Below are 25294 nucleotides of genomic sequence, written 5' to 3' on the forward strand. Positions count from 1 at the left end.
CTCTGCCTCTCTGCCTCTCTGCCTCTCTGCCTCTCTGCCTCTCTGCCTCTCTGCCTCTGCCTCTGCCTCTGCCTCTGCCTCTCTGCCTCTGCCTCTGCCTCCCTGGAGATCGCAGGGATTAAAGGCCTGTGCCACCACCAGATCTAAGCCTAATCAGACTTCTAAACAGAAACAATGTAACAAGAAGATGTGGAGACAACATGTTTACGTGTAGAAGGGGAAAAGTCAACCCAGAATTTCATACCCAGACAAAGCATCCTTCAAAAACAAAGACAAGGCCGAGTTTTGTCCTAGAGAATTCTGAAATCATCGCTCTGACCTCAATAGGAGAGCCAAAACCATACAGACGATCAACTCTTCTTGACTCGGAGAGATGTTGGGAGAGCCCACAGTAACCCCAGTCCAGTCAGGGCTAGGGGTGAGTAATTGTAAACTCAGTGCACACTCCTAGGCTCAGTATGACCCTACACTAGCAAAGTGGTGATGCCTGAGTGTGGGCTAGTCTCACTGCTAAACTGCTTGGGACTGAAAAATGTTGCACCTTACTACTAAGACTCAGACAACTTTCCTGAGCTTGGCACAAAATGAAGGACTCTCTTTTCTTAGCAGGGCTTCCTCTTCTCTGCCTGGTCTGGGGACTCAGACCCCCAATTGTCTACTCGAGGAATGTCTCACAGTCCTTGGAGAAATTATAGGTTCAACTTCCTGGAAGGCCTCTCCATGCAAACGAGGAATCTCCAGATCCTTAAAGCCTCAGCCAGTGAGACTTCACCCTAAGAAGAGACCCTTCCCACTCTCCAAGGTTAATATATATAGCCCTTGATTAACCCTGAATAAAGTGTGTGCATGCAAGCTGTTTTGTTGAATACAGTCTAAGAGAACTGTAACACTAAAATCCTTGGAGAACACTTCCCCCAACCCCAGCTCCCTACCCCTCTAAACCCCACCCCCTGTAATCACTGCCAGACTGGGATCCTGCTGACCCATCTGTTCTGGACTTTGTTTCATTCTTTCCTGACCAATGTATAGCAGGACACCTGGACACCCCGAGAGAAGAAGCAGAAAATGGAACCACAAAAGGTTTAGAGTATTCTACACTTTTTACAGTCACTGGGTGCTTATAGGACAGATGAGGGACATTATGGGGAATCATGTCTCTAGGACCAGTACCATTCATTTAGGAAGGGCACAAATTCTGCAGACCTCCATCTACCCTGCAGCAGGAGTCTCCTTCCACGGGGAACATTGAAGAAGATATTGCCACGGAAGAACAGGAAGAGAAGAGGTTCTGAAGGAAAGACAGAGAGTGCTCAGCCAACTCAAAGCTGAGGGCCCTCAAAGAAGTCAGCATCGGGAAAGGTGCCCCCAGATCTCAAGATCCTGCCTAAGAGGGGGTTTACTAAACACATGTAATAGTTACCATCCTACCACATGATTCTAAAAGGGGATGATTGAAATCACACCACACAGAGATTCTCTCTATCGAGGCAAGAGGAAAAGACACAGACTGAGGGGGAGATATTAAGATCACCTCTAATGTAAAGCTGTGTACCCTGAATAAGGAGCAAACAACAACAACTGCTTTAAGCCAGCCTGCTCCTGATTGTCCTCAGGCCTTCACACCACTACCTGGAAAAAGGAAAGCCACTCGTGGCCAAATGCGGGGATGCCCTCTCGGCACTTGCTGTCCCCCACAAAGGACCTTTTCCATCCAAGAGCAATACTAAGCAAGAAGAACTCTCCCAGGAAGCAAAGCAACAATCGAAAGCGGAGTGTTTGGGACATGACAGATGCTTGGGCTGCCAGCAGAGAACCTAAAATAGCTTTATGTGATCTGTGGAGACAGTAGACAGCATAGAAGACACTAAGAGTTATTCCAGCAGAGATGGAGTCTGTAAGGAAGGAAGATCCAGATGGAAATACAACAACTCGGACAAAAAAAGTGACTTCAGTGCTCAGCAGATTCACACGGTGAGGAAGTCAGAAAAAAGCAGACAGGCCAAGGGCCGGCTCTAAACTGGCATGTAGAGTCATGTAAATGAAAACATGGAGAGCCATCTAGGGGAGCAGCAATCATATTGCTTTCAAAGTTAACAGTAGACTCCAAAACAGTAACTGAGCCAAGGAAATCCAAGAACATTGGGATAAACAGCAAAAGAACTGTGCCTGAGAACGTCCACCTCAAAATTCTGAAAATCCAGTCTCGGTGGAGAGCACTTGCTGCCAAGCCTGATGATCTGACTTCAATCTCCAGAACCCACATGCCGGAAAGAGAGAACCAACTCCCACAAGGTGTCAACTGATCTCCATACATGTACTATGACATCTGTAAAGACATATATACACATACATGCACATATACACACATGTATACATACACATTGAGATACCACATGTATGTACATGTAGGTACTTAAACATGATACACACATACACACACATACATGCACATACATATACACACATGTATACACGCATATAGATGCCACACATATGTACATGCATGTACTTACACACATACACATGAATATACACATGAACTTTGTAAACTTAAGAACATACACATGCACATACCATACAGACGTTCACATATACACACATATATAGATCTGTATACACATTTAGATAATGCACATATAGACGACAGAGAATCAAAGGTGTGAAAAACACTGAAATTGGAACAAAAACCCAGTGCAGTGACGCCTTTACTGAGAAACAAAGCTGTCTGCCCAGAATTCAATAGCCAGCAAAATTACCCTTTATTAAGAAGAAAATCTCTCTCAGGCAAACAAAAGCAAGGGCTTCATCACCTCAGATCTTCTCCCCTCTTCTGGGAAGAGGAAATAATGGCCATAGCAATAAGACCTTAGGTCCACGCAAACAAACTAGAAGTAATAGAAATCAGTGACTCTAAAATCAAATTTATTTTTTCTTACTTCTGTTTGCTTTTAAAAGATACTCCACCACCCAAAGCAAAAACAAAAGTAACATAGAAATGAAATAAAAACCATGCAAAAACCCGAAGGACATGGAGGAGGAACTGAGGTGTCAGGAAGAGCTTCAGTGGTGACCTTGACAAACCTGGGAAGAAGGAACTTGAGTTAAGGATTTGGCTATAGAGGACTGGCTTGTGGGCATTGTCCATGGCAATATTGTCTTGTTTGCTAACTGATGTAGGAGGCCCCAGCCCACTGTGGGCAGTGTTGTTCCTACCTTGAGCTGTATTTTTTTTTTTCAATGTAGCTAAGGGCTGGAGAAATGGCTCAGTGATTAAGAGCACTGTCTGCTCTTCCAGAGAGCCTGAGTTCAATTCCCAGCAACTACATGGTGGCTCACAACCATCTGTAGTGAGATCTGATGCCCTCTTCTGGTGTGTCTGAAGACAGTGACAGTGTACTCATATACATAAAATAAATAAGTCTTTTAAAAAATGTAGCTGAAAAAAAGAACCCTAAATATTACTATTCCAGACTTCATTATTATAAATCTAAAATTAAAAAGCTCTGTCCAGCTAGGGAGACAATCGGTCAAGTGAAGGAGAAGGCCAAAGAATGGAGGGGAGAGGGATCTTTGACAAAAGGTTAATATCCAATACACAAAGAAAACAACAACAACAACACAATGTCCCAATCAAGAAAACCCATCTCTAGGTGTGCCCAGCTGCTTGGGTTTTAGTTGGTTCCAGATGTCCTCAAGTTGACAACTAAGATTAGCCATCATAGTTTGTAACAAAAAAACAAACAAACACAAACAAACAAAAAACAAAGAAACAAAGAAGAATGCTATCAGCTTGAGTGTGTGTACTATGGGGAGGGGACAGACTGGGAGGAGCTGGAGGGAGAAAGGGAAAAATTATGTAATTCTGTTTCAATTAAAAAGGTATTTAAATTTTTAATTGAAATAAAGAGTAAGATATCACCTTCATAAAGAAGAGGAAATGTTGCTGAACACAAGCCAGGAAGCAGCAATTCCTCCACGGCTTCTGCTTCAGTCCCTACCTCCAAGTTCCTCCCCTGGCCTCCCTCCCTGGAAACCAAATAAACCCTCTCTCCCCAAACGGTTTTCAGTCAGTGTTTTCTCACAGCGACAGAGAGAAAAACTAGAATGTGAGGTTATTTTCTACCAGATGAGAGAAGGGAGAAATGGAATGAAAGCAAGCACAGCCAACAGGGATGATGGATCTGACTTCACCAGTGTCCACTGTCACAGTGAGTGAGAACACAGAGATTGAAAAGCTGCACAGAACCTGAACAAGCAACTTGATACAGCTCTAGGTGGAGAGATCCCATCACATGCCCCACCCCAGTACCACTCCCAGCTTTCAGAAAAGCAAACTGGATCCTGGGCCATGGAACAGCCTATGGCCAGTTGAAAAGCACAGATTAGAACAGAAAGCAGTGAAAATTGCAATAGGGAAACAACTATCAATCAAATTAAACTCTCATGGGTGCAGGTCTGGGCCCAGGACCCATAGTGGCTTTCCTGATGCCCCTGCAAAGAGGGTGGCCGGGTAGGTACTGAATCTATTCTAGTACCAGGGAAGGAAGGGACAGAGACAGTCCTACCAGAAGGGACCTGATGGGGGAGGGAAAATATGTGGGGAAAGAGGTGAGCTCAGAGTTTACCAAAAAAAGGTGACCTTAACAGCATAGCAGGAGCTGTGGGAAGGAAAAGGAGCTATGTCCTCTGGGGGCAAGTTCTCCATGCCCACCAGGTTCCTTTGAGGGATAGCAGTGGGCGGTGGTGAGCTGTCCATCCTGCACAGCCACAAAGGACTGTCTGCCAGCAGCAGCAGCAGCAGCAGCAGCAGCAGCAGCAGCAGCAGCAGCAGCAGCAGCAGCAGCAGCAGCAAAGAAGTTAGCAGTAATCCATTCCGACGCAAATGTAAGACCCACGTGTGAGAGAAAAATAGCAGCTCTGAATGTCAAGCAAAGCCCCAGATGCAGCTGTCTGGCTATGAGCAGAATTGAGAGCTTAGTCTGCAGCTCCCTGTGAGAGCCAGGCCTCTGTGGGCTGAGAGACTCCAGGGTGTGGTAAGCGAGATTTGGGATACCTTATATCAACTCCACCAGGAGAGAGATGGCTACTTGCTCTGAGAGGAGCAGAAGGCCAGGGGCCTTCCATCTAGCAGGGTTGTAGCTGGTATTCAATACAACACTCAGCACAAGACTACACCTAAAGTGGAGGACAAGGTTCATCTGACCTGAGGCTGCTCAACCGATCCCTGCCTTCACCGTTAGGCCAGAGGGTAGATCACGAGGAAAAGTGTATTGAATCAAACCCTCTAGGTGGAACCTGGTGGCCTTACAAGGGTTCTCAGGCCCCTTCCTACCTGAATTCTGTGCCCTGGGGTCCTAGGATCAACCCTGACAGGGGTCCTGTGGGCTACTGGAATATAAAGAAGTATAAGAAGGTCAGAACAATGACCCATGAGGATAGTAGATAGGCCAGGACCAATGACAAGAGTCCCAAGGCCATCAACTGGCCACACACTGGGCAGAGAATGCCAGGCAACACCTAAAGCCGGGGCGGGCATTGCCAGGTAGTCATGCAGCAGATGCTCTATCGATGCCGCTGGCCACAGCCAGCCTGATAGCTCCTCTCTCTCTGACACCAACTCACCCACTGGCTTGGCAGGCTCTGTCCAAGGTTCCCACTTCCAACTGGGAACTGAACCTACGACTTTGCTTTTTAATTCGGGAAGGAAAAACAAAAAACAAACAAAACAAAACAAAACAACCTTCTATTTCACCTTGGAACAGCAGATGCAACTGTAACTGGGAAGGGATTATTGAGGACTCAGAGGTGTCCAGAATCTATCTATCGACAAGCCCCAACCTTGAACGCCAGGACCTGAGCCCACTTAGAGAGACAGGATCCCAGGGAGAGACCATTTGAGAGGAGACCACAAGAGCAAGAGTGCTGTATGAGAGAGGTTACCTGCGGGCCACAGTGCCTGAAGGGCGCGCAGTGTGGTGTTTGGAGAGGGCAGTATGCCTTGACATCAGAGTCTGGAGGAAAGAGGACATTGTGGACGAGGGTAGAAAGAAGAGGTTGGGTTTGGACCCCTCCCTAAGGGGAAGATGGGAACCCAGCCAGGTGGAAGGGCAGGCAGCCAGATGATACCAGAAGAAAATGGCATAGCATTTGGTGTAGATGGTCAGCACCAGCCCATACCAACAAATCCAGGTTGGAATAACAGCTGTGCGGGAAGTACACAGGGGCACTGTTGACCTTGGAGTGCCCAGGATTTGTTTCTGTGGAAGCCCATTCAGTATCTGCTTAGGCAGCCTGCTCCTCTCTGAGGGCCTCTACCTCTCTTGCACAGGGTGCAGGGGGCACATACCTGAGACAGCCACTTAAGGCAAAAGGGGAGGGCATGCCGTTGGGGCCCCAGGATTGCAGGAATCCTGATAGCTGTTGTCCTGGACGTTATTGTCCCAACGCCCCAACTTCAGTTTCCCAGGCCCTGAATGAAGATGCTCGTGCTTTGGGTCCCATTGCTATGTGTTATATGTCATATGTGGAGTTATCAGAGGCCACAGAATCAGGGGTGGGAATGGGGCTAGCAGCTATGGCTGCAGCTCTAGCTGATAGGAGAGATATGAACAGAACTATGTATCTTCAGGCACTTGCAGAACACCAGGAGATGATTTTAAAAGCAACAACAAACAAAACCCCTCTCAGTCTCTAGGGGGCAAAACCCCAAACCCTATTCCCGACTTGCAGCACTCAGTTCCTTGACCTGCTAGGATCTGCATATGAGGCCAGGAACAGTTTTCTTTCCAGAGGGAGGTCAGGCTCTTTAAAGGTCAGGTCCCATGCAGGGGGAATCCATGGAAGACAGGCCCAGTTGAGTCTTGTGGAATTTAGGCTCTGTGGAGAATACAGTGCTTGGTACATCCCCCAGGGAGGGACATATCAGGCAGGTAAGGGGTGGAGGCCCTCTGGGATGGGCTAAGAGTGTGTATGATTCCAGACAATGAGAGAGAACAGAGGGCAGGCCCGGTGTGATCACCTCAGCTCATCTGTCCTCTTACCTCCTGCTTGGATCTACTAAAGAGGCTGGAGCCAGATCCTGAGGGTGGCAAGAGAATGCCAGAGAGACAGGCTATGTAACACCCCAAAGTGAGATCCCCATGGTACGTGTGGCAACAGCCCCCTGGGGTAAATTTGCCTCCTCTGAGCTCCCGTGTCCTTATTGACTGGTGTGGCTACCCAAGCCCTGTCAGCCTAGCTGAGAAAGGCAGGAGTGGGCAGGTATGCTCAGCCTGACCTAAGAGGCAGGTTCCAAGAGTCTGGATTTATCTGTTCAGAGAAACTAGTGGTAGGAGTCTTCTCCTAGTGAGCACTGCCACCTGGTGGTCTTGCTGGGCATTGCACCAACTCCAACATTCAGAGTTATCTGGGACATTTATCCCAAGAGGTACCAGAAACTGGCCCGACCCATAGTAGCCCTATTCCTCAGCCATCTCTAGATAGGTGACTCCCAGTGTACCTCAAACCATTCTGGCTGGTGGTTCCTTCCCTGCACATGGGCAGTTTTACACATCACATCTCTTCTGGTCTGCAACACAGCCTGGGTCCTTCAAACCCCACTCAGCCCCCGTGAATGTGCCCTCTCAGGAGGGACCCTTCTTTCCAAGGTGATGGGCAATTTTGGGTCTCAGTGAATTTTGGGGTCATTGTATATTTTGCATAGATGTTTGCTTTGTGTACAAAGGTTCACAACCATCGTGTATGTTACTTCAGACCTGTGGGAAGTTGGTGTGACCACTGAAAAGACCATCTGAAGCAATTGTTCACTCAACTCTAGATGAGGTCCCTCTGCTAAATCAATAAACTTGACCATGGACAGGATACAGGATGGTAATGAGGTGTCAGGAGAAAATCACTAGAAGCAAAATAGACTTGGTGGATATATGTGTGTTGAGGGACAGGAAATGCTCTATGCAGGAGCAGTGCAAAGTTGCAGTGGTTTCTCCTCCAAAGCCAGATTCTTAGTGTTTTGAATGACCCTCTGTTCCTACACACTGTTCATAAATGTCCTAGCTCACTGCTTCCCATCCCTTGGTGTCACCTGACCATGGGATTCCTTATATAACACAGTCCCAGGCTCAGTCTATGTGATGGCTATTCCTGGTTGTCAACTTGATTACATCTGGAATGAACTACAATCCAGGAATGGAGAGCACACCTGTGATCCACATCTTGAGGCTGGAGGACAGGTTTCTGAGCTGGATCTTGACATGGAGATCTTGAGGCACAGTGGCCATGAAAAGCTTAGGCCCAGGCAAGGTAGTACATGCCTTTAATTCCAGGAGGGATAAGCAGATCTCTGAATTCAAGGTCAGCCTGGGACAAAGCAAGTTTTAGATTCAGACATGGTGGTACACACCTTTAATCTGGGCCACACCTTCTGCTGGAGTCCTCACATAAGGACATTGGAAGAAGGAAGATTCGCTCCTCTTTGACCGATTGTACTTACTTACCAGCACATCTGTTGGAACCCACTTCTACAGAGGACCAGCTGAAACAACTAGCCTCATATGTTTCTTGGACTTCCCATTCACAGCTGCCCATTGTTGGGTTAGTCGGACTTCAGACTGTAAGTCATAACAATAAATTCCCTTAATACACAGAGGCACTTATTCCATAAGTTCTGTGACTCTAGAGAACCCTAACTAAGACAGTTTAGGTATCTGCTTCTTATTCCTTTCCACTGCCAAGCCACTAAACCCTAAATGGTCTTTAGCTATCTAAGGGACCTGTAAGATACCAGGGTGTGACTGCCTGGTGAGGGTGAGGATAGGGGATATTCCCAGTGTCCACAGCATGGCCAACCTAGAAGAAATTTGGCAGAATGCACTTGCCTGCTACCCGACAAGGATAGGTATGCCGCAGAAAGCCTGGGCAGGGTGCCATGGCCAGAACGGGCTGCAGAGAGCCTGGGACAGATGTGGCTTTACCTTGAGGAAACCACCCTTTATGCTCTGCTCTGTCTGTGGTCACTGGCTGACTGGCCAATGTCTAACCCAACCATGTGGCTCTGATGTCCCAAAGGGGACACGTGTTTGGTGTCCCCAGTCGTCTTTACTCATTCTCTTAATAATGACCTCCTTCTTCTGACCAGGTACCCGGTACCTAGGAGGAAGATTCCATTTCCCAATCTTCTGGATGCCCTGAAAATGTACTGGCCTTACTAAGGTGGTCATACTAAGTAAGGCAGATGGTGCCCTAAAGGAGAAAGTCAAGCAAAGAAAAGGAACAAGACAGCAGATCCTCATATACTGGGCTTCTCTGTGAACAACTATCGTTGGTTATTCAAGGGCTTCTCTGTCCATCACAGCCAACTCCCAACTTCTAGTCTAATCCCACAGAGACCTCTAGGATCAGAGCAATGAGGCAGGTACCACTGAGATCAAGGTAATCGTGGTCAGAAAGAGGAGCTCAGGACACTGGCTATGCCCAGAAAGATGGAAGCCAAATGAGTGGGGCCACTTAACTGCTTCCAAACTCAGACTGATCATAATGGCTAAGAAACAGAGGGCCGCACTGGTACCCATCCACTAAGCCACACAATGTGGCCCCCATAGATTCTCTGGAGGTGTCCTGAGCCCCTCTTGAATACTATGAAACCCTCTTGAAACCCACCGTAGCCAGGCTCTACCAACCTTCAGGCAGTGAACAGACTGGGTGAGTACCCACCTCCTCTCCACCTCCCCTTGCTGAGGTTCAGGGTAGCCAGAGGATAGGCAACCAGAGGTCTATGCAGGAGCCAGAGGAGGGGTGAGGTGTAAAAGGAGAAGACCAGGTAGGCGCTCAAGAACAGTAAAATAGTCAGGATGACATCAGAGCCTGGGCTGTGTACAAGCAACCAGCCAAGCTTGGCCAAATAGATCCCTGTTGGCCCAGGAAGTCACTCTGAAAACCAGCTCACTGATGAAGTGTATGGGATGGGTTGTCCCAAACAAGAAGCATGCACGTGTTAGCCTAGGATCCCACTGTCCTGACAATTGAGCTCAGTGAGGACGAGAGCTTGTGCTGAGTTCGACTGGTTCCAGAGTGGATGTCTGGTGTTTCAGAACCTCGAGTTTGTGGCTATTTGAAGGTGTCCCTTAACCATCCTGGTAGAATGAAGAAGGTACACCTGTGCCCTTCCCTTTGGGTACCAGACTACTGAAACAATGGACCCCTGGAATAGGAAGTCCTTCAGGATAATGGGAGAAGGAAAAACCTGAAGCCTGGCACCAGTCAGAGGAAGAAATCGATTCCACATATTGTTTCCTAACAACGTGCCAAACCATCTTGAAGGAGAGACTGGAACTGACAGAATCATGGGCGGGACCACACTTTGACCAAAACTGTTTGGTTACACATACCTCTTGCCCCTATTTAAACCTAGGGCTAATGGCAAGACATTGAAACTGGGTTTGGTATATGGTGTGAGTGGATTTTTGTGTCTTCCCTATGTGGCCATATTGAATAAGTCTTTGTCCGCTTTTACTCCTTCCTGACTGATTAGCCTATTGGGGATGGGTAGCCAAGCCTAGGCTATTAAGACTTAAAGGACCCATCCTTTGCCTCTAACAACTCTGGTAACAGCTCCAGGAAATACAGAGCCTGAGACTTGAGAGTCCCCAAGTCAAAGTGCTGGGTAGTTGTACTTCCCCAGCCTGGTGCCCAGCCCTTATACCAGCTGCCAGGAGACACATGCAAATGAAGAGGCCAGTCATTCCAGGTTGAATCACTGTGTTTTACTAAGTGCCCAGGTCCACTGGGCATCTGAACTTAGCCTTGCGGTGGCAAAACTTTCCAGAACCATCTGCATGCATCCCTGCTGCAGGATTCTGCCCCCAAAGTTCCCTGCGAGCACACGTCGGCCCGCCCACACAGCACACATATCATCCTGTTCACGTTGAGTAAGTTAGCATCTCAGCTAGTCCGTTAGAAAACTAGAGTTCATTCCCTGGGCATCTATCCCTAGAAGACAGCGTCGTGTGCAGATGGCGGCACGCTGGCCCAAAGGAGGAGGCCAGTCGCTGTGGCCCAAGGGCACATACAAAATGGTCAGGGTGCACATCAGTATGAAGGCATTATGAAATATTCTTTGGAGCATGAACAAAAGTGCAAAGACAGCCAAAGGCAACAGCGCAGATGGGGAAGCTGCGGCCACAGCTGCGGCCGGGGGACAGGACTGCAATGGGCAGGTGTGGACCGGAAGCGCAGGGTGCGCTGCACTGTCTATGGAGCCGTCCCAGGCAGGTAGATGACGTCAAGGGGGTCACAGCTTTGAGCCCCTCCACGTGGAACTACTAGTGACAGCTCGTCATGCCAGTACTCCTCTCCAGTCGCAGGACCTGGAGATGGAGCCCAGTGTCTGTATCAGGCAGAGGCAGGGGTGACCTTGGTGAATGTCCCTCAACATACATTAAGGCAACAACTCTGTAAAAGCCGGTCCCGGTTGGATGTGCGGTACTAGCGATGTGCACTCCTGCCTGAGAGTCCCAGAAACACAGCCTAGAGACTATCCCTTCTCTGACAGAGGGTTCAACACCAGGGGGAACTTCAGGATGGGTCATGGGACAGACCCAGCCTCCTTTGTCAGCTAGGGCACCGATGCCAGCATCACAGACAGAGCTCTAAATGAACGCAAAACCCAGGCACTCTGGATGTTTGGTGGGCCTCCTTCCTAGGGTGTAACCCTTTTTCTCTACCCCATTTCCTGGTGCCCCTCCCACGGCATATTGCCGGAACTACCTCACAGACAAGCAAAATTCAGCAAACTGTGGCCCAAATTTGTTAACTTCCAGGGACACTGGACCCCTAGGCCCCAGGGCATGTGCTGAGCACACGTAAAGACTCCTCAGAAGGAAGAGGCACCTGGGTCTCCTCTAGAAATCTTCATTGCCATCTTAACACCTCCTCTGAGAAGCTCTTGCCCCCTTAGAGAAAAGGAGCCTAGGACAGACAGACAGACTTGCCTGCAGACTTCTCCTGGACCTCTTTCCCCAATCCCTACATCCTGTGCCCTTGGAGGTCTCAGGGGAGAAGACTGGCCTCTCTGCTCCAGGGCAGCAGATGCCACATCAGCGTTTGACTACAGTCATGTGAGCCTGGACTTCAGGGGTACCCTGTATAGATTATCTACTCTTAACTCCAGTCTACCCTGTTGGGATACAAGGTGTGCCAGACACCTCTGAGCCCCCCCACAGTGGGCCCCACTGTTCAAACAACATTTTTCATGTTTATTTCAAGAGGGTGTGGCCTCGGGGAAAGGCCTAAATGTTGTCCTGCAGATGTTGGGGTGTGAGCCGTGGGCAAGTGAATTAGCCTCTACTCTGTGCACTGCTTAAAGCTGAAAGACACAAGCTGCCGTGTGTCAGAACAGCATCCCCATCCCAGATTCTTACATCTGGGGGAAAGTCTGAAGACCTCTATGGGTTCAACTCTTTTTACAAAAAGCAAGGGTGTTCTTCACAGTGCCCCTGATATAGGATAAATCCAGTAGGGGAGGCAGAAGGCAGGGTGGCTCCATCTTCCACATTCTGAATCTGGAGCCACCAGCTTGAGGGAAGAAAGAACCTTAAACCAGTGAATAAAAGGTGGAAGGTGGTCCTGGATGTATATCTCCTGTGTCTAGGATCTGAGGATGACTACAGCTCAGAGTGTCTCCTCTGAGGAGACCCATGTAGTGTCTAGTGACTCCCCAGCTTCTAAATGGGGCTTCCCAGTGAGCGCATAACCAGGAGCTAACTTATGACCTCAAATGGACACTCGATCTGCCAAGACCACAGGTAAGACAGCATATGGGCCCTCAGCCCAGGTATTTTGGCCCTGTTAGACAAGAGTGCACTTTCCAGAGGCCACAATCGAAAGGGACAGAAACTTAAGCCAGGAAACGCCAATCACAGCCTGGTACAATAAGGCAGGCATGTGTACAGGAAGACACTGGGAAATGGCCAATGTCAAGATTAACCCAAGGCAAAGACTGATCTGGACCCTCACCCTGACCTAGCCACACCCTCTCAGTGCCTGCAGCCAGCCACCACTTAGTCCCGGGAGAGGGCAGTGTGGGAACTCAATGGTCTCTAGGTGGACTCTCTACCACTGTTGCTCAGAAGGCCTAGATAACCAGGACTCCTACTCCAGTCAGTGTTCACCATTTTAGAACACTCACCATTAATTCTTGTGCACCCTGCCGAGGCAGCTTCCATCAGGAAGACACAAGAGAAAAAGTGTGTGTGTGTGTGTATGTATAGACACAGAGAGAGAGAGAGAGAGAGAGAGAGAGAGAGAGAGAAGCCTACAAGTGTGTGTACATTATACATACAGGTTACTTATACATATGTGTTCATATATGTAAATCTTCAGGTATAAAAGTGGGTACCTGCTGTATGTGCAAATGTGGAATAGGATATAGCTTATAAGCCTGTATGTCCGTATGTGTGTTCATGTGTGTATGTGTAGCTGTTATGTGTGGTCTGACAAACTGTGTGTGAGCTTGCATGTGTAAGTGCATAACAAGAAATACATGTTTGAAAGTACACCTGTTGTATGTATACTTGTGTGTACATATGAAAATGTGGTAAGTTTTGGTGTGCACTTATGTGAATATACATGTGTGTCTAGTGTATGGGCATGTGTTGGTAGGCATGTGAGGGAATGTGTTAGGATAAATGTTTTCTGAGGAAAATTTTGCCATGGGGCAGCCGCTGGCCTTCAGCCATACTTGGTCATGTGTGCACCCAAGAAAGTGCACAGATTTTTTTGTAGGAGCCTTCGGCCTCCATCCTGTCTTGCTTCTTTGCGGGTGGGGATGCCAAGGCAGTGGGCATTTGTGTTGTTTAAGCCTGGATCTGTCCCTAAGAAAGGGCTCCGTCATCTCTCACATCAGGACTTCCATGTCACCCCCTGAGATACACTACCTTCCTCTGTGTAGCCAACACGGCAGACTTGACCAGTGTTCCTCATTTGCAGAGAAGCCATGCCTCCTCATCTCGTTCTTGTTTTAAGGAAGGACTTCTGATAAATTCTGTGTGTCCAGGGTTTCTGGGAAGGGGGTGTCTGTTCACCTACTTCATCCCACAAAACCCCAGCTCAGGGCACACCAGGCTCTGGTATCCGTGGCAGCTCTGGGGACAGGACTTGAAGTCACATATGAGGCAAGACAAGCTGTATGGGAGCATGTAGGGCAGATCAAACCTCTCTCCCACATGCCCTGAGGCTTAGATAGCTACGGTCTGCCCAGGTCTAAGGAAGGAGTGCTCTGGCTGTTGGTCTGTCTAGGCAGATGTGTTTGTTCCTCTGCTTTAGACTCTTCCTGTCCTAACACAGAGATGGAGGAGCGCAGACCCAGGCTCAACTCACCAAGAGAAGACTCTTGAAGGTACAGCTATTTTTCCTGTATACATCTCTCATACCAAGAAGTTCTTGACTATAGCACTGCCTTAGAGGACCAATGTGTACATATTGGAACAAACATAGACAGGCTCCACACTTGGATCCTAGCAGAGGCACCCTGAGGTGAGATCCTAGTAGCCCTGACATGGAGGACATGAAGGTTACAGCAGACAACACACATAGTTCTCCAAATACCCAGGTCCCTGGCAGAGACATGACTCAAGCTCTCCTCAAGGATGGGGTACCTCCTGCTGAGCATAGCCCTCCCCCCAACTCACGCTGCCTCTACCCCTGCCAGAATACACTTTTCAAAAGGGTGAAAGAAGTAGATAGAGCTCTGCCCAGGGGCAAGCTCTATAGCACTTGCCCTCAGTGTCCAGGAAAGCTGAGAGCAAGTGAGTCTGGGGGCCCCACCCCAAAATGTTATCATTCAATGCCGGGCACCTCTGGGCCAGATATTATGGGACCACAACTGAGGGCCCTATTCTACCTTGTCTCCCTCTAAAGCTGAATGCTAGATGGTCCAAGATGCCCACCCACATGATGGACAGAGATTACTCCTCACCGGAGTAGAGGACAAGGTGTTCCTAATTCCTCAAACACCCAGGGGCCACAGATCAGGGACCTATTAGTGGATAAATGACTGGATGGCCAGCTTCTGTGGGAAGGATCCTTGACCAGGCTCAAAGGCCACGCTCTCGTGTAGAAAGAGCTGGCAGTTTGAAGACGTCATGTCATTTAGCCCTGCCTGAATCTGTAGAGCCAAGTGGGCCGCAGGCAAGGAGGTGTCCTGGCTAAGGACAACGCTGGTCTGCTTATCTGGTAGTTCTCTTGAAGTGCTGGCCACGGCCTGGAGGCCAGCGCCACACCAGGAAAGAGCAGAGGCCATGAAGTGTCAACTCATACCTCCTGGGCTACAGTGCCAGGGATGAGCCAGCCAGAACCTGCCGAAGAAACCTTTTCAGAAAAGGCTGTGAGTTGAGTCTTCCCCTAAGAGGTGGAAGTAAGGAGAGTCTAAGGATCAATTCTAAGCTCCAGATTGGTCCCTAAGGCCTCACCCCTTCCTCAGCTCCAGGAAAAGGGTTCTGACCTAAGGATGGCTCCCATGGAAAGATCCACATAACCTGGAAGAGGGAGGAAGATGTTGGCAGCTCTCTAGCTAGGTACTCAGGGATGAGGGACATTACCCAACCACATGCAAACTGTGGGCCTGGTAATGCTTTACTGGGGCAGTCAGGGATGGAGGGATAAGCAGTCAGGTGTGAGAGTGGGCCATTTCCAGCAACCTACTATACCTCTGAACTTCCAGCCTAAATTTGAGAGACCCACAGGTCCCTGGACTGGCCATCAGCAGGAGACAAGCCTGTTTCACCACTACGTCCCGTGTACTTGCTCCCAGCCACAACCCCATTCACAGGCGCTAACCGTCACGCTGTCCCTCCTCACTCACAGGGCAATATGTCCCCCAAGAAGACTAGGCAGGGCTAGCTTTGCTGCCACAGGTAGCTCCCAGGGCCTCCAGGGCCTGGCCTCAACCCTCCCTCTCCTGGTTGGAAAAGAACTTCTATAAAATGTTACTGTATGTGCTAAGGAGCCCTGCTTCATCCCCACTCCACATGACACCTGAGAGTGAGATCCCATGAGCATCCTCACAACCCACACTACTCTATGTCACTCTGTCACTTTAAGAAAGGCCCTGGAACTCCAGTTCTAAAACTGAACAAGAATGGGTGTGGCATGGGGCCAGCAGCCCAGCCCAGACTCATTTCCTGGGCCCTGCCCAAGCCACATCTCCAAAGGGGCCCTCACCAGTGGCAGAGCGTGGGGGAGGCCCACATGGTGTGCAGAGGTCTGAGTCTGTGTCAGACTCCCCCTCTGCAATGTAGGGCCTGACCTTGGCGCATGGTGCCACAGCTGCATAACAGCTGCCCAGGGCATCCAGGTTCTCCTTGGACTGGGAGATACTGAAGCCGCTGAAGGAGCGCTCCAGCTCCTCGTGGTCCACCGAAGGGATGGAGATGGACGTGTCGCTATCCCGCAGGGCAGCCTCAGAGGGCCTGCAGGCCGGGGTGCCCTCCAGCCTCAAGAACTCGGTACTGGCTCTGTTGCCCCCGCCGTAGGCAGACAGCGACCGCTCGTGTGCAGGGGGTGGTGGGATGCGTACCAGTGAGCCATGGTCTCCCACGGGGGAGGTGCCATGGCGCTGGTGGCTCTGCTGCCACGAGGTGGAGGGAGGACACTGGGCGGGGGGGATGGCTGGGGGTGCCGCGTAGTTCCTCTGGCCCGTAGAGCTGGTGGAGCGGACGATCTTAATGATACAGCCATGCTTGTCTGCATGGTCACGGCTGTCCTCTGGGCTGTGGTAGGGTGGTGCCGGCTCAGGCTCCTTGGCCCCAAAATAGGCCTCTGTCTCTGCTGGTGGGATGCCCATTCTCTGTGTATAGATGCTCACCAGGAAGTCTAGCTTCTTTTCCATGGACAAGACCTGTAAGAATGGCAGCTGCTGGGCTGGGCTGGGCTTTTGAAGAGAAGACCCAGGATGTACCCAGGTCCCAGAGGAAGGGACCCCAGAGCCGCCCTTCCTCTACCCCAGACTCCAACAGCTCAAACTCTGAGCTTACTGGTCAGTGTGTGTCTGAGCTCGGGCAGCTCACAAAAGGGTCTCCTGTGGTGGCTCCTAAGGATCTATTTCCAGGAGAGTGGGGATGGATATCAGGAAAGGAAAAGAGGGTGAAGAGATAGGCCATGTACAAATTCTGGCAAGTTCTGCAGTGGTTGCCCCTGCTGAAGGACCCTCAAGTATGAATCATGACCAAGTTACCCCTCTAGGTGTCTCCAATCTCCAGATACTGACTATGAGAAGAGGAAGAGTGGGAGATCACAGGATTTCACAGGGACTCAGGGGCATCCCACACAGCTCTGCGCCTCCTGCTGCATCTACCCTTACGCCTGGGTTGCTCAGCTACCGTAGACTAACACAGGCGTAAGACTGGGAGACAGCAGAGGCCATTCCCTTCCCAAGCCTCTCCCACCTGTTTCTCCACCTTCCCAAGTCGTCCCATCATGCTGGGGTCTTCGGGCAGCTCCGTCTCCGCCGGGCCTTTGGTACGGTCCTTGTCCGTTATTGTTGGGCCCCGCCCCACAATCTGGTCCACTCTAGCGGGAATAGAGACCCAGCCCCCAAATATGAGTTTGAGAGGGTGTGACTAGGCCCCTGCCCCTTCTTCCTGGGCTAACCCACAGCCCCCCAGATCTGTGCTCTGAGCCCTGTCCAGAGCCGACCGGGGGGCAGTAGGTGCCAGGCAGATGGACACTGGTGCCTCATGATCTCAGGCCGACTCCTGACACCTTGGGTCCTGTTACCTATCTGTTCCATTCCCGTGGGATCTGGCACATTAACAAGGAGTAAAGGGAAAAGTCTCCTCTCCCCAGGGCCCACTCCCCGCTCTTCTCTAGCACAGCTCTATCCTCATCTGTCCTGCCTCATAGCTCTTCCCAGGCCTTGACTGGTGTCACAGCAATCTGAGGCCCAGGGAATCAGAGGTGGTTGGTGGGCAGCCAGCCAAGGGACCAGAGTAGGAGAGGTTATGTCTTTACCCAAGTACCCACTCCCAGACAGCTTTACTCCAACATTAATGTGCCACGGAGTTCCTTGGACCCCAACGGGTATGACAGGGACAGTGTTAAACGTGTGCAGCAAGGACAACAGAAGCAGTGAGTGTGTCAGCTCCATGCATAAGGACAAGGGAGAAGGAAACAAAGGCCACATAGGAAACTGCCAAGGTACAACCAGGGAGACATGAGTGCTGCCAACAGGTCTTGGTGGGGTCGAGGGGGGGGGTACATGCACACACACACACATGAGTGTGCTGATGCACCCCAGTGTAATGCATGTGTGCTCCCATATGGGGGCACGCTCACACCCATGTGAGCGAGTGTGTGCACTTGTAAGTGTTGTGCAAGATGAGAAACTCAACTGAGAAGATCAGGAAAGATGCCAAAATACCATCAAGAGGAGAAAGGATTGGGTTCCTATCCATCCAGTGTGGCACCAGCAGATCCATGACCTGTTATGCAGGCATGTAGGGCTGTGGCTTGGCTGGTGAGTGCCATGAGAGTGAGCGTGGGCTGGGATCTGCAGGTGGCTTAAAAATAAAGAACCTGTGTAGAGTCCGTAGACCCTACGCACCCAGAGTATGCCTGAGCGAGGGCCCTGGAGCTGAACCGTGTGACTCACACACAAAACACACTCCAGCAGGCACGTGTCAGCAGGTTACCCCTCTACTTTCTACAAACTGGGGTGCCCTGTCTGCTTCTGTGGCAACTCCAGAGGAAGGTTAAGGCTTGATCAGCCAGGGGCAGCCTCTGCATGCTCCACTGGGCTCATGCTGGGCTCATGCAAAAGAGGGTGGGAGGGATGGCAGGAGGGACCTTCTGGCTCCAAGCAGATGTCAGTGGCAATGGTAAGGGAACAGGTTCCCTGATGTCCCAATGTCCACACGGTCCAGGCACAGATGCACAGCCCCTTCACTCCTGCCACATGACGAGCCGTCTGCCTGGTGGATCTCAGGGTGGGCCTCAAGTTGCTTCAAGGTAGCCAGGCAAGAGTCCTCTAAGAATCTCGTACCACCTCCTTCCCTGAGGTTCAGGTTGGGGCATCAGATTTAATCCCCCAGACGTTTCTCACCTCTTGGGTTAAGACCTTTCATGTGTGTCTGTAGCTGCAACATAGGAGGAGGCTGAGGGGGTTCTGAGATGTAAGGGGGGCCTCAGTCTTACTGGCAGATAACCCACTTTTAGTCTGGATGTCACCTGACCACAAGCTGTTCCCTACCTGCTCCCTCAGGGTCCCTCTCGCATGAACTAATACATTCATCATATTGACCTTTGGCCTCATGAGCAACAACCCTGGCTCAAGGAGTAGACAGATGCTATGCCTGCCAGTTCCAATTTCCCAAACTCCCTGAGCTTCCCAGCTTCTGTCCCCAGCTGTCAGACAGGGAAGTGTCTGTCTGCCTTCCATGTGCCTGCTCTCGAGAGGTTTACTTTTCCTGGACAATCAGGTCTGCCAGAGGGACACGGAATTATGAGTGGTCCCAGGGTAGCCAGGAGACCTTGAAGCCTATATTAACCACATCAAAACTGACTTTTGCCATCTGACTGTTTTCTGGCCCCAATATGCCATCCGTCAATCAGCTGAGGGGCAGGGTAAAGTGGGCTGTCATCTTTTTTATCAATGACATCAGTGATGGTGATGGCAACTTGAAATGACACCAGAAATGACAGAGTGAGTGTGGTGCTGGGAGTCCTTTGCAGATTCTCTCATTTATTTCTGGCAATGCTGAGAATTGAACCTAGGGTCTTACACATGTCTGGCATGTTACCCTAGGCTAGGCAAGCACAGAGAGGTGCTCTACCGCTCAGCTACATCCCCAGACTTCACATATACTTCTGGCAGGTATGTCTCACATCTAAGGGAGGGGACCATCCCCATCTGCTTTTATCTACACAGAGCCAAGGTCAGGACCATGGACATGATGGTCACCCCAGGAATGAATGGGTGTGCGGGGCCTGAGCTGGTCAAGCTCACAATGCCATATCCACCGAGGACCTCTGCTTCAGCAGCCTCAGCGGATGTCATGGAGAAATCCAGGGAACGGCAGTTCCTGTAGATGGAGGACTCAAGGTACTGCCTACCAGCCCTGGCAAGGAGTAGCCTTTTCCCTAACATGCCCTTTAGGAAGAGAGAGAACCTGAATGTACCCTGCCTCTCAGAAAGAGAAATGGGAGGTGCTGCCATCATGCGGCCTAGAGCAAAGGGGCTGGCCATTCACAGACAGGGCGGGAGGAGGCAGTGCATCCTAACCTAGGTGAGTACTGGGGTGACTCTCTCGAAGGGGCCGTGGGTCCTTTGGTAGGGTACTTCTTGTGCCGGGGAGTTGAAGGGGGTGGGGGGCCCACAATCATATCTATCCTGGCAGCGTAAACAAGAAGAGAGACACCAGCAGAACACATCGTAAACAACTCAAGGCGAGTTGCTGGGCATGCATAGAAACAAGGAACTTGACAACAGTGAGTCTTCTGAAAAACATACTCAAAACGGAACGGTGGACCCACACTCTGGCCCCCACATCTGCCAAGCTCTCCCCGTATCCCAAGTGCCGTCCAGCCTGCCCAGTGGACCTCAGGTAGAACACAGGATGGCTTGGTGCTGAGAACTAAGTCCCACAAAGGAGCTCTGCAGCTTCGGAGCAACAGGACCCTGCACCAGAGGCCAGAAGCATTGTATCCTCATTAGCAGTCTGTTTCGTCTGTTTCCCAGACAGAACGAGAAGGAAAGGGGAACTGTGGAGGGAGAGAGGCTGTGGAGCCAAGAGCTGTGGGGATGGACACGGGGCTAGGCTAGAGGCTAGGGATTCTCACTCACCCACCAACAGCACATGCACCACATCTACTCCTGGGAAGCCAGTGAGAGGCTCCAGCTTGAGTTGCACTCTGTTTCTGTAGCCTTCACTTCTGAGAGCAGCTCATAGCCTAGAAGCCCTGCCCCTGACATTTCTGTGAGTCCCCCAGGCTGTCTCTATTGTACTTACCCTCTGCCTAGCCAAAATCCATGGTCCACTTCCAGGTTTTAAAAGCAGGGTGTGTCCCACCTTAGGAGATAGGCCCTCACAGGGGTCACACATGCTCACATGTGTCAATGATGTCTGTAGCAAAGGGTATGTGCCAGGAACATGGGAAGTGGGGGCAGGCTGGAAGAGTTGTGAACATAGGCTGTGCACACACCTGTATATGCCTGCAATTGGGGAATGTACATTTGTGTGTGTTGTGCATCTGAGGATATGTTCCTGTGAGCTGCTGAGCGTGGGTTCAGACAACCATGGACATGGGTCTGTTTGTGTACACCTGTACATGTTGAGTGCATGTGTGTGTGTGTGTGTGTGTGTGTGGACTCAAGCCTTACTCATGGGTACACAATGCATGCATGTATAACTTCTGGAGTGAGCTATTCTCACACACAGATAACCCAGTCATTGCTTTGATGTGCTTCCTACTTAGAAAGTATAACCCCAACATGATGATTATATCTGGGAGGAACAGTTCCGGGGTCCCTGGTCAATGCCTAGCAGGGCCCACAGAAGCCCTGTTTTCATCTTATCACAAAAACTCTCCCTTATCAGCATGTATATGCATACCACACACATGCATACACATACAGGAACACACATAGGCACATAAACAGCACAGCACATGATGCTCATGCATACACCCATACATCATATGCACGTTTGCACACATGCATGCACTTGAGCATAAACATGAGTATATTCAGATGCCCACACCTATACACATTCACACATGTGTATACATATGTACATGTGGACACGCACATAGACACACTTGCCACCACAGTGCGGGTGAGTGGAAGAGAAAGGGGGGAGCAGAAGAAATACTAAAAACAGACAGTGTGAAAACACAGCAGAAAGCAACAAGAAGCTAACCAGGTGGGAAGAGACCTCCAAAGCTGGTACTGGCCCTGTTCTGCACACCTGTCACCCAGCCCTTGGTGCCCCTTGTGCCATGCCTGGTTTTGTCCCGGAGGGCCCTGTTCATGCCCAGACTGGACAGGCAGGGGCTCTTGCCTGGACTGCAGGCTCTTGATGCGGGACAACATATCCAAGTGTCCAGCCGAGTACTGTTCGATGACATCCATCACATCATATGGGCGCAGACTCTCTTTGAACTTTCGCTTAGATACCAAGAACCGCATAACACTGCAGGGATGGACAGATCATGAGTTCCAGACAGAGGCTATTCTGCCACGGGCCAGTTCCCATATCCCCTGCCTGTTACCCTCAGAGCAGCTCCAAGACCACAGTCCTTGGGAAGTAGTATCCATTCTCAACTGGGCCACCCATTCACCCTGCCCCTCCATGGTCCACTTGGTGCTCAGGCTTAAGACAGGCTCCATCCTTGGAACCACTGGTATGGGACAGTTGTTGATTGTCTGAAACACCCCCTGCCTGTGTCCCCCATTTCATCCATACAGTCAGGGGCTCTCAGGTCTAGCCAGCTCTCTCTGGGAACTCTCCCTGAGCCTCTGGGAACAAGCTGACAGGTACAGAAGCTGGGGTGGGTAAAGGTCCTCCCCTAGACTCCTCGTGCTTTCCCGGTAGCTACAGCCTTTGGTGACTCAGCAAGACCCTGTGAGACTACTGAACATGTTCATTTTGTGCAGATTGAGCAGGGCTCCCTTACCACACAGCTCTGATGCTAACTTTGAGGCCAGGGGTAAGATCTTCAGTCACAAACTCGCAGTTACAGCTCTTGTTGTCCTCCACGATGTCCTCCCCAGGGAGGCTTGCTTCTGGGCGGAAGGGAACACAGGCTATGAGCAGACAATCATGACAGGACACAACCCCCAGCCTGAACCTCAAGGGCCAGTCAGGCTTCCCCCAGGATGCGCCTTCAATGCCTTTGATGCACTGGAGTGTTCCCCACCCCCACCCCATGCCTCTCTTCAGCTCTCCTTTCTCAGTGTCTTCTCCAAAAGCTATTGCCTGAACAGCATGAGAGTTTCAAAGGATATCTCTGCCAACAGATACATGGGTAGCAACGTTGTGGTCACTGTTCAGCCAAGAAATGAAGAAAGCTACGACACTTGACAACATGAACGATCCTTGGGGGCATCGTGCTCAGTGTGGAAATGGCCACCATGGGCCATATGAGGCTCAATATCATGTGACATGCACAGACTGGAGGTAGACAGAAGTAGGCATGGAGTCCAGTGCTGGACTAGAGAAAGCCAGGGTGGTGCCTAGAAGGATTTTTGTTTTTCTCCATTACCTGCAGAGGGTGGCAAGGAATGAGATTACAAGATGCCAGTGAACGATGTGTGTGTTAAATGTCTTACATGACATCACTTAAGAGAGCAGGAAGGGGGATCTCCCTGCTCCAAGAAATTTCCACTTGTGCCCTATAGCCAAGTACTGATGTCCTTCCCGCAGCAGCCACCAGCCTTGGGCTGTGCTGACCCACCTTCTGAATTCTGCCTGGATGCAGCACCCTTGATGCGGAAAGCCTGGCGTGCGCGGCTACGGTCACCAAAGCTCCAGCTCTTGGGCACTTTGCTCGGGCTGTCATCGAGACTCTGATCCGCACTGGGGGACCGCCGGACCGTCTGGGCCTGGGGAGACCCCTTCCCCTTGGCAGCCACGCCTCGGGGGCTGGAGAAGACACGGTCTTTCAAACTGACCTTCTGACTGTTCCCAGGATGACGGACCAGCGGACAGAACAGGCAGACAGACAGACACACAGAAAAACAGCAAGAGAAATCACTCTGGAAATAACAAGTCACGTTCGCAAGTCTCTTTGCAGCTGATGCCCGCCCACAAGCCAGGGGGGATATGCAAGTCCAGAGAGTAACCAACCACACTGGGGACAGGGAGCAGTGGCTGGTGAAGCACAGGGTAGAGGTGAGGAGCCGCACAGGTGTGGCCAGAGCTGGGAAGGCAGCGGCAGGACTCCTAAATTATTCAGCTATCACCGCAAGGTGCCAGGGCCCTCTTTACACTGTTCTCCTAGACATCCCCAGACACTTGATACTGGACCTCTTCCCTGGACCTTTGTGTGTATCAGCCCAGCTAACAACCTCCCCTGTTGCCCATTCCAACTGCCCCTGGAGAGCCCCAACCATCATTATATCTCCTGTTCCAGGACCATCAGAGATTAGGACTACAATTAATGCGTCTAGATCTACCTTAGCCCTAGCATTTTCTGAGTCCCAGAAACTGCCTGGTCTGTATGTGGGGCTTATATTCAATACTGTCTGGTCTCTGGGATTCAAACCCCTCCTCTAAGATGTTTCTAGGTGGACATCAGAGATGAGGTTATTATGAGGCTAGGCTTTGACTAATACAGGACTGATTGTCCCAAGCCTTGGCCCCAGATGATGGCTATAGAAATGGAGAGATGACAGCCAGTCCCTAACCAATGTTCTTTCCCACTGGGCTGCTGTCTCCAAACTAGAAGGTCCTAAGACCTCTGTCACCCCATGTTCCTTCCTAACCCCAGAGTTCAGTGGTTCACTATGATCTAGAAAGCAAAAGACAGAGGCTCTGTGAGTAGCTTGCTCCAGGAAGGGGAGGTATCCACCCTTATTCTGGGGACACCGTGTCTCTGTCCAGGTCAGTCATTTAGTTTTCCCATTGATGATTCTACCATTGCTTGAGAGGCAGAAGGCAGGAAGTCTCTTGTGAAGTGGGACTCACTCGTTCGACCAAATAGGAGCCACAGGACTTCCCAGGGCATCGTCAGACATGGCCCATGACAACCCCTGGCAGTACTAAGGGTAACTCCAAGGAAGTTGCAATGCTTGATAGTGCTCAGAACTGAACTTCACACCCAGCCACAGTGTCCCACGAGGTGCCACCAGCCAGAGAGATGTGTCCAGCCGCATACATCACAAAGTTGACTATACAAGAGAAGATGGCCACAGTGCTAAGTCAACCCACCTTGGACTGTGGGTGGGGCTGGTGGTCCTCCCAAACCCATTTGGACCATCTGTGCCTGCTCAGACTCTCTAAAGAGGAGGAAGGAAGAAGAGGAAGCCAGGGACACAAAACCCACACAGGGAAACTGAGGCAGCTTCAAAAATGTCCCATGTCCTGGGAGCATCAAGAGCCAGTGGCATCTGCTAGCTTTGGAAAATAGTCCAGAGTCTAGACTTCTGTGTGCCACTAAAACACCCGAGGTCACACAACAGACAGGTAGTGGCCGGGGACACCTAGAATCCATGACTCCTTTCTGACCCCTTTCTAAGTAGAAAGTTCTAGTTGAATCTGAAGAAAACTGGACATTCAGGGATTTGTGACTTCTAAATGTTCTTCTC

At 50.5% G+C, this 25294-nt stretch overlaps 1 protein-coding gene across 18 annotated transcripts in view; it reads right to left on the reverse strand.

The window, feature by feature from the left end:
• Nucleotides 1–10735: 10735 nt before the first annotated feature.
• Nucleotides 10736–25294, reverse strand: part of Kcnq2 (potassium voltage-gated channel subfamily Q member 2) — a 60036-nt gene continuing 45477 nt past the window's right edge. For 4 of the 18 annotated variants that reach the window (XM_029535855.1, XM_029535853.1, XM_029535854.1 and 1 more), the window contains 5 exons: nt 23443–23666; nt 22663–22771; nt 21954–22178; nt 17436–17559; nt 10743–16888 (listed from right to left, as the gene is read on the reverse strand). In XM_029535855.1, coding sequence (XP_029391715.1) covers nt 16166–16888; nt 17436–17559; nt 21954–22178; nt 22663–22771; nt 23443–23666 — 1405 coding nt within the window. In that variant the 3' untranslated portion in view covers nt 10743–16165. Of the gene's footprint in view, nt 16889–17435; nt 17560–20269; nt 20378–21953; nt 22179–22662; nt 22772–23442; nt 23667–25294 lie in introns of all 18 variants that reach the window. The other 14 variants (XM_021194299.2, XM_021194297.2, XM_029535857.1 and 11 more) reach the window with 12 other exon arrangements.

The sequence above is a fragment of the Mus pahari genome, chromosome 3 (genome assembly GCF_900095145.1).
Source record: "Mus pahari chromosome 3, PAHARI_EIJ_v1.1, whole genome shotgun sequence".
Classification (NCBI taxonomy): domain Eukaryota; kingdom Metazoa; phylum Chordata; class Mammalia; order Rodentia; family Muridae; genus Mus; species Mus pahari.